Genomic DNA, 9,526 nt, shown 5'->3' with positions numbered 1-9,526 from the left:
ATGTTTAAAACGGCAGTCATGTTTATTATTGCAGATAAGTTGATAGAACATGGTCTTGGGCAAAGCCTTAGCCCAGCCATCAAGGATGAGTGGATCCCAATCTACAAATCCCATATTTTGGGGAACAGTTTGTGCCCATCTGAGACAGACATTTTCACCACTCCAGGGCTGCAATCTAAGAAAAACTCCTTGCTTGGACCAAGTTTCAGTTTATTCACCATCAGCCAGTTCATTTCCAACCCTAAACTCTAAGGATCCTTAGAAGGTGCTTCATAGCAAGATTGGTTCATGTGGTTCACATGGAAGAGAGAAGTGGATATAATACTGATAATCCACACCAAATCCCAGAATGCCCATGCCCAGAAGATTCATGTACATATTAACACAGGAGAGTGGAAAGTTTAGGCAATGCAACCCTTGGTTTTAAAAAACTTTCCCATCCCTTTTCTAGAGCCTTTCAGCAATGCAGGAACCATGGGAGTTCAATGCCCACAACCACTAATCACGCCAGTCATATGATGATGACAAGAGACAATTTACCACACACACACAACCTTCATACTGCAATCTTATACCCACTTCCCTGGGGGTACACCCCACTGTACTCATTTATGCTGTTAAGAACATATGTATAGAATTGTGCTTTAAATTGTTTTGGCTCTTATACTAACCAAACTTACTTGGAAGTGAATCACTCCCCCCCCCCGGTGTGACTCACTTCCAAGTAAACATGATTAGGGTGGGGCTGTTTCTCTGTACAATTTTGCCATTTGGAGTACAAAGTTATAAAAGATAGAAAGAATGGGATTACATTGTTTTCAAGCAGTTACATGCATTTAAGTACGTTGTCATGAGGCAAATTCAGCCAGCTTGTTTCTACAGTGGTACCTCAGGTTACAAATGCTTCAAGTTACAGACTCCACTAACCCAGAAATAGTGCTTCAGGTTAAGAACTTTGCTTCAGGATGAGAACAGAAATCGTGCTCCGGCGGCACGGTGGCAGCAGGAGGCCCCATTAGCTAAAGTGGTGCTTCAGGTTAAGAACAGTTTCAGGTTAAGAACGGACCTCCGGAACGAATTAAGTACTTAACCCGAGGTACCACTGTATTAACAATAATTGCATTGTAGACAGAGACTCAAATCCTGTAGACCTGGTTACATGGATGCAGCTTTAGTAAATAAGCAGGTGAGTTTGCTTCAGGATTGTTCTAAAAAATGGCTTTGTTCATGATCAAGCTATTCTCTATTGGGTGCTGTCCAGCTCACTACTTCATTTCTAAATGACAATGAGCAGTGCTGGAAAACTTTTCGTCTTTAAGCAACAGCCTCTGATATTAAATCCCTTTCCTCTAACCTCAGATGTGTTAGGAATGGCTGTGGTTACTAAGTGCTAAGAGAAAGGCATTATGCACGTGTTTAGGTGCACTTTTATTAATTACTACTTATCTAACCTTGATACTGAAAAAAAGATGCAGGGGTTCAGCATTGTTGAGCTGAATTCAAGGTGTGTTTCAATTGAAAATGAGTTAAGAGCTGCTAGGTTTTTTTGTTTGCTGTATTAATTCTCATTCTATTAATAACATACTCTTTTAACAAATCTACTTCTCTGAGATTCAACATCTGCAAGGCTATCAACTAACCAGAAAAGAACTCTGGCCTGTTCCTGTGCATTTAACAGCAGCTTGGTCGGCAAGAAATCAGAATTTGCTTTCGCAGCATAGAGCTAAGTATTGCCTCCTGCTAATGCTTGAAGCTGAAGCTGATGTTTACAACACTGTAGAGTTTTCTGGGGTTTTTTTAGTGGCAATCCTTAGGTATCTGTGTTGAGTTATTTGGCTTTCTGGAATGATCCTAAAAACCTTTAGGCCTTTGAAGCACTTAAGTCCCCAAGTATCACATGGCCTATGCTCTTAGCATGGTGAAGAACTGGAAGAAAATATAAAGCAGGCATAATGATTCCATCTCTTTGATTCCATAAACCAGTACACAGGATAGCTGTGTAGTATAGTATCTCCTGTGCATGTAGAAGGGCCAAGGTTCAATTCCTGGCATCTTTAGGCGGGGCTGGGAGAGACCCCATCTGAAACCCTGGAGAACTGCTGCCAGTCAGTATAGACCAGGCACCCCCAAACTCTGCCCTCCAGATATTTTTGGGACTACAACTCCCATCATCCCTTGCTAACAGGACCAGTGGTCAGGGATGATGGGAACTGTAGCACCAAAACATCTGGAGGGCCAAGTTTGGGGATGCCTGGTGTAGACAATAGTAGATGGATCAATGGTTTGAAATTGTATAAGGCAGTTTCTTATGCTTCTGTATATCTGAATACAATATTTGCTTCCCATGTGCGTGGGGGGATATTAATAAATACTTTAATGCATTATGAGCATTCATGAATTACAGACAAGGTGCTAAGTTAAGTTTTGTTTCTGACTATTCTGAGGTGAACTTCTTTATCTCAGCTGACTCATATTTCTAGTGGATGCATCAACCTGCCACAGAATCAGCATTCTAAATCTCCTGGTGTTTGTATGACTCAGGAAACTGCAGAACTCATATTGCCTGTGACCCACTATAATAAACTGGAAATGCAGCATTGTAGTAGTTTCAAAACTCATTTTGAGTAATGCAATGAGAAATTTGAAAATGTCAATCCAATACTATTTTTTGTTGATTTTTACATAAAAATAGAACCACCAGATTTGATACATATATACTCAAAAAGTCCAATTTATTTCAGTGGACTTTATTGAAAGTAAGTTTGTATAGACTGCAACCTGATGCTACAAACCTGATGGAAGAAAATTACATTGAAACAAGTGGTGCTTCCAGGTTAAAGTAAAGGTAAAAGGACCCCTGACAATAGGTCCAGTCGTGACCGACTCTGGGGTTGCGGTGCTCATCTCGCTTTACCGGCCGAGGGAGCCGGCGTACAGCTTCTGGGTCATGTGGCCAGCATGACTACGCTGCTTCTGGCGAACCAGAGCAGCACACGGAAACGCCGTTTACCTTCCCGCCGGAGCGGTACCTATTTATCTACTTGCACTTTGATGTGCTTTCGAACTGCTAGGTTGGCAGGAGCAGGGACGAGCAACGGGAGCTCACCCCATTACGGGGATTCGAACTGCTGACCTTCTAATCAGCAAGTCCTAGGCTTTGTGGTTTAACCCACAGCGTCACCCGCGTCCCACTTCCAGGTTAGCATGGATAAAATAAACCAATTTCATTTTTCAAGTAAGAATAGATCATTTCAAACACAATGGCAAGTTGAAATGTATTAGAAATGAACAAAACCAGGATTAAGTTTTACTGAAGGACGATTCTTGGAACCCAAGGAATAACAGCATTTGAAATCTTAACATCTACATATTTACTAGTAAATAAATCATTGAGATCATTCCTCTTCTCCCAGGACTTTTAAACGGGGGTGAGGGTGTTGTTATTTTTGTTTGTTCCAATGTTATGCATTTCTGTGTTTTTATATTGTAAACCGTCCTGTGATCCTCGGATAAACGGTGGTGTAAAAAATAAAGAAATAATGAGGCTTTCTTCCCAGTATGTTTCGTATTGCAGTCCTAAAGAAAAGAAATGATGAATTAACTAGGAGGCTCACTCCACTCGCCAACACTAACCGCCAGAGCTTCTCCCTTCCCACCCCATGCGACTACTAAGCTCACTTTCCCCTACCCCAACTCTGAAGCCTTTCCCGTCTTCTATTCCGCAGCCCCACTCTGCACCCGTTTCCACTGCCACCGGCCATGTGCACGTCTCCCACTCCCATGAAAATTGTGCCACGGAAAAAAGCAGGCAAATGCAACCTTCGTCCCTTCCTCTCCTGGGAGAGACTCATCTGCAAGATCAGGGGTGCCAACTTGAATAATCGATCACAAGATGCGGCACACACGAACATCATTTGATTAGCAATGGCAATTAATTTTGGGAGAGGGGATATTTGGGAAATATTTTAGGGGCGGGGCAAAGGGACCTCGGCTGCCATCCTGTAAGGCCCCCAGCTGTTCCTGGGCTCCGGCTCCCACCAGCACCCCACGTGCATACACGTGGCGGAGACTGGGAGTCTGGCAGCACCTGGGCGGCCACAGGTGAGCCAGCCAGAACCGCAACACGGCCGGTAAATTGACAGGACTCAAGGGGGGGGCCCAGGCGTCTCCCCAATAAACTCACTAGGGCTGCCCCCCCCCCCGTCCCACCTCGCCGCTCAGAGCAGCGACCCCGCCTTCGGAACAGTCCCGCCGGGACTCTCGCCTCCTTCCCACGGCAGGCGCCGGAGGTCACCATCTCGCGAGAGCGCCTCGATCTCGCCCGGCGGAGCCGCTCCGCTCTCGCGAGACCCCTCCGACAAGATGGCGGCGCGGTCTAGCCGCTGAGAGGAGCGGCAGGTGGAAGGCGGTTCGGCAGGAGCGCGGAGCCCCCTCGGCCTGCGGGGAGTCCCTGGGCGGCGGGCGGCGAGTGTGTGCGGCGGGAAGGGGGGATGCTGCAGCCCGGAAGAGACCCTCCGCCGCGGCTCTGAGCTCGCCGAGCCCCCCGCGGCAGCGACTGCGGCGCCGCTTCTCCCCGCCGGGGGCCCCCAGCGCCCGGGGCCGCCGCTGGCGATGACCGGAGAGAAGCTGCGCTCGCTGCGCAGGGACCACAAGCCCAGCAAGGAGGACGGGGACCTGCTGGCGCCCGGAGAGGAAGAGGCGGCGGCCGCGCCAGGCAGCGGCAGCGGGGGAGCCTTCACCGGGGGCCGGCTGGGGGCCGGCAAAAGCGGCCGCGCCGGGAGCCACCGCATCTTCACCACCAACCACCACCGGCTGCCGCTCAAGGGGGGAACCGGCGGGTCCGCCGCCGCCGAGCCGGACAAGGGCCCGTCGGGGCAGTTCCCCGTGCACGAGTGCGTCTTCAAGGGGGACGTCAGGCGGCTGTCGGCTCTGATCCGCACGCAGGGCATCGGCCAGAAGGACAGCCACGGTAAGCGACAGGGCTCGCCCGGCCACCCGGGGAGAAGGTCGAGCATCCCTGGGCCTCCCCGGAGTTAGGGACATCCTGCTGCCCGGTCTCTCGAGCTCCGTTTTGTCTCCAGCGCGCTATGTGTCTAACGCCGCCGTTATAGGCGCCTTGTGTTTCCCCCTCCGCTGGTCATTGCCCTTATTACGTGTTTTTCGACACTGCATCTCCCCACCCGATCTTTTCTGCAGTGGCGGGGGACGGCTGCGCACCGGCATGCTACCGGTTAAACCTCTCTATCCGTGATCACCTTAACCTAGATGCGGATCGACCTGAGATCTCTCTTCACCTCCCTTGGAATCTGTGTCTGCTTTTACGCTTGGGCATCTCATGCCCTAAACCGATCCTGACCCAGTAAAGAAGCTTTAGTTCAGAAAGGCTTCTGGAGCGTCTTGTCTCATGAGGGGTGGGGTGGGGATGTTAATCGTGTTTTAAAAAGCAGGAAGTAAGTGACAGAACTACTGCTATCCCAGTTTTGGATTGTGATAAGAAACACTGATGAGACCTGTGTATGTGTATATGCACACGTATGCTTTAGAGAGGAACTGGCTCCTGTGCTGATTTCTAAATTGCCTACAGGAATGCTGATGGGGCAGTGTACTTCCTGAACTTGAAAAACATATTATGCTTTTATTTTATCCAGTGGAAATTAGAGTAAAGGTTGACGACTCACTTAGTCATTGGCTAGCCGAATGAATACAATTTTCCTGCCTTTGAAGGCGGAACCGGAGGAATTAATTTTTCATGTAAACAAAACAGCTAATGTGTATAAGATCTCTCCTTTCTCTCAGAGTGGATGTACCAATCAAAAGTGCAGACATGGTTATTTTCCCCCTATTTGTGATGCTTCTGATTCTTGTACAGACCTGTGTGACTCTAATAATATACTTTGAAGTATCATGTTAGTTCTGAAGTAGGAATGAACACTTTCTGATCTGAAACAGTTGTAGTCAACCATAGTTGTTAGCAGAAATGCTTCCTTTACTAAGAGATGCCCAATGTGCAAATAGTGTTATTTGGGGAGGCTCTTCTGCTGCGATTAGATGCACCTTTGGAAGTACTACCTGTTGAATTCAGTGTATTCTGAGTTATATTGGAGTACATGCAATCTCTTCTCTCTCTGCCCATTGGAAGGACCTTAATATAAAACAAGGTTGAGGAACTTTTGGCTCTCTAAATGTTTCTGAACTACAACTCCCACCAACCCCAGCAAGCATGGCCAGTGGCCAGAGATGATGGGACATAGTTCAGCAATATCTGGAAAGCCAGAGGTTCCCCACACGTGGTAGGAACATCTCTCTTCTCAAGATAGAAAACTGCCTTTCTGGAAATTAGTCACTATTACTCAGTGGTTTGATTTTCCAGGAGAATAATTGTTATGCCACCTACAGTTTTACCTACAGCCATGAATTTGTACTTTAGCCAGTTTTTAATACCTACTAGATCTAAAGGGTATGCTTAATTTTAGTTGCATTTATTTCTATGAGAAGTTGCTATGAGTCTTTGAGATTCTTCTTGTTATTTTTACTTTTATCTTTTTTTATCTAGTAGAATTTTGTGTAATTTACTAAATGTCATATCAATCCACTGGAATTTTCTTAATGGAAAGAGTTATATTTATTGTTCAGTCCTAGATCCACTTACCTGAAAGTAAGCCTCACTAAATTCAGTGGGATTTACATCTGAGTAGATGTAGGATTGAGGTATTAGCCTTTTATTATAGAGCATTATTAATTCAAACTGGTCCAAATAATTATAAGATTTCCAGTGAGCAAGAACTAAGTTGTAAACTAATTTTAAAAACGGGCATAGCTACCATTTTCTGTATTTGTTTATTTCAGTTTGTGGCTAAATAACACATTTCTGTTGAAAAGTTGTCATAATGCAAAGTGTGTGTCTTGGAGCTAAGCTAAATTTAAGATTGGAAACTAGCTATCATTTATCTCAAATTTTGAGTTTAAATCCACAATATTAGTTGATTGATTATAACCTCTTGATTGTATTAATATAACCTCTTGATTGCTTGCTGTTCCAGCCCGATTTACTTCAGTAGGGCAAATACTGGTATTGTGGTGGCTTATCTTCTGTCACTGCCATTTTAAGACTGCCAGCGAGATCAGTGCAGTGACACATTCATGGGCACATTTTCTTACACCATGATGGTAAGGTAGGCATAGGTTTTGTGTGATTAACTACAGCTTTGATCCATTTCCAAGAATAATATTGGAACCTCATTAGAACACACTTAATTCTGTGTCTGACTAGCAGCATCCAATTACACTGCCGTGGATGGTTATCCAGTCAGCTGAATTGTAGCTGAGGACAAAGTACATAGATTAGAAACTATTCCTTAACATCAAATGCACCCTGGCATTTTGAGGTCTTTGGTCAGTCATATCTCATTTCTCACAGGGACTAGGGCAGGCCCTTCAGATGTTTTGGGACTACCATCATCCCTGACCACTGGTCCTGTTAGCTAGGGATGATGGGAGTTGTAGTCCCAAAACATCTGGAGGGGCGAGTTTGCCTATGCCTGGACTAGGGAAACAAAGGTGATTTTCTTTCTTCCTTTTTATAAAAAAATTCCTAGTTTACAAAAATATGTGCATTGTCTCTTTTTTTCAAGTTACCGGTATGTTTTCTACAGATCAGTTTCATTTGTTGTGAGACATTAGTGTTGCATGCACAAAGGTGATTTTCTGTTGGGTAAAAAGCTCAAATTGGTATTACAATGAAGACCAGGCAGTATGCATTTTCTTGTTTAGAGTTTTCCCCAGAAAATTATGCCCCAGGATGCCAAAAAATAATCGGTTGGAGTTGTAATGAACTTCAACCTGCCCTTCAGAACAAAAGCTTCACAATAAAAACAGTTTCAGAACAAAAGAAAGACTGGATTGTAGTCCAGGAAGCTTGATAATCAGATAGACTAGCCTTTTGGTTAGACCAGGCTTAATGGGGTTGAATCTGACCTGCCTTGTTGTACTAGTGTGTGTTAGAGCATCTGACAGCCACAGAGAGAGAGCGCTGCATGTGCAATGTTTATAATACTGCCCTAGGTTAAAACAAATCAGCACTGCTGAGGCTGTGTGCACAATGATATTCCAGCAAAAACTGGCTCCTGATTTTTAGTCTATTGTACATTTTCATCAAGTAATTAAATCTGCATGTTTCTGTATTACTAAAAATAGTCTTAAAGAAAAGTGTTTATATGTTCTTATTTATATACAGCATCTCACGTCTTGTGCAAGGATTATATATAGAGAGACAGAGGGTTATATTCCAGGGGTGGTGTGTATGTGCAAAAATGTGTAGTTGAACCACTCCCTTGGAACCACCCTTGTGCTAGCACTCTTACTTTCCGGAGTTGGTGTATCAAATGGGTCTTAAACTCTGCCCCCCTCAAAAAGGCAGAAAGCTTTTAAGCTCTTTGCTTTGCTTACTGGGCTCTGGGTGGCTCTTGCAAGATCACATGTAGTCACCTGTGTTCCTGTGAAATCTTCCCAGAGCCTCCCAGAACCTGGTAAGCAAGGTGGAGAACTTAAAAGTTTAAGCTCTCCGCCTTCCATGCATTTAATTTGTGCAAATTCAACTGGCTCGCTGTCAACTGCGTAAAATCAAAATCCTGTAAGTTAAATGTGTCAGTTGCAAATGACTATTGTAGTGAGTTAAACTTCAGAAGAGACATTCCACCCTATGCAAGAGAAGGGGAAATGCAGCTTCTAAGATGTTGCTTGTCATTTATAACTTGTATGAACAATTAGACAATATTTTAATAAACTGCTGATTGATCAGCGGCACTTTTTAAAGTGATCAAAAGGTTTTTTAACGCATTGCTCTGATTAAGTGTTGCACTAATAATAGTAATAATAATAATAATAATAATATATTACTAATACCCCGCCCACCTGGGTTTCCCCAGCCACTCGGGGCGGCTTCCAACAAAATATTGTCTATTAAACATTAAAAGCTTCTCTAAACATGGCTGCCTTCAGATGTCTTCTAAAAGTCTAGTAGTTGTTCTTCTCTTTGACATCTGGTGGGTGGGCATTCCACAGGGCGGGTGCCACTACAGAGAAGGCCCTCTGCCTGGTTTCCTGTAACCTGGATTCTCGCAGCAAGGGAACTGCTAGAAGGCCCTCAGCACTGGACCTCAGTGTCCGGGAAGAACGATGGGGGTGGAGACACTCCTTCAGGTATACTGGACCGAGGCTGTTTAGGGCTTTAAAGGTCAACACCAACATTTTGAATTGTGCCTGGAAACTTACTGGGAGCCAATGTAGGTCTTTCAATACCAGTGTTATGTGGTCTCAGCGGCCACTCCCAGTCACCAGTCTAGATGCTGCATTCTGGATTAGTTGGTTACCTTCAAAAGTAGCCCCATATAGAGCACATTGCAGTTGTCCAAGCGAGAGATAACTAGAGCATGCACCACTCTGGCGAGACAGTCTGCGAGCAGGTAGGGTCTCAGCCTGCGTACCAGACAGAACTGATAAACAACTGCCCTGGACACAGAATTGACCT

At 45.1% G+C, this 9,526-nt stretch overlaps 1 protein-coding gene and 1 long non-coding RNA gene across 2 annotated transcripts in view; one reads left to right on the top strand and one right to left on the bottom strand.

Annotated features, from left to right (window-relative positions):
- Window positions 1-2,702: 2,702 nt before the first annotated feature.
- LOC309344688 lies at window positions 2,703-4,283 on the bottom strand. The gene is made up of 2 exons (XR_014157851.1): window positions 4,210-4,283; window positions 2,703-3,576 (listed from the first exon to the last, which is right to left on the bottom strand). It is a non-coding gene; the product is annotated as an uncharacterized lncRNA (long non-coding RNA).
- A 188-nt stretch (window positions 4,284-4,471) lies between these two features.
- The window catches only part of ANKRD13C (ankyrin repeat domain 13C), a 28,537-nt gene continuing 23,482 nt past the window's right edge, over window positions 4,472-9,526 (top strand). The window contains exon 1 of the mRNA XM_081867291.1: window positions 4,472-4,969. Coding sequence (XP_081723417.1) covers window positions 4,612-4,969 — 358 coding nt within the window. The 5' untranslated portion in view covers window positions 4,472-4,611. The remainder of the gene's footprint in view (window positions 4,970-9,526) is intronic.

The sequence above is a fragment of the Podarcis erhardii genome, assembly GCF_964252035.2.
Source record: "Podarcis erhardii genome assembly, chromosome: 6".
NCBI classification, from domain to species: domain Eukaryota; kingdom Metazoa; phylum Chordata; class Lepidosauria; order Squamata; family Lacertidae; genus Podarcis; species Podarcis erhardii.
The sequence above is the reverse complement of the archived record's forward strand: the minus strand, read 5'-3'. Positions and strand labels throughout refer to the sequence as shown.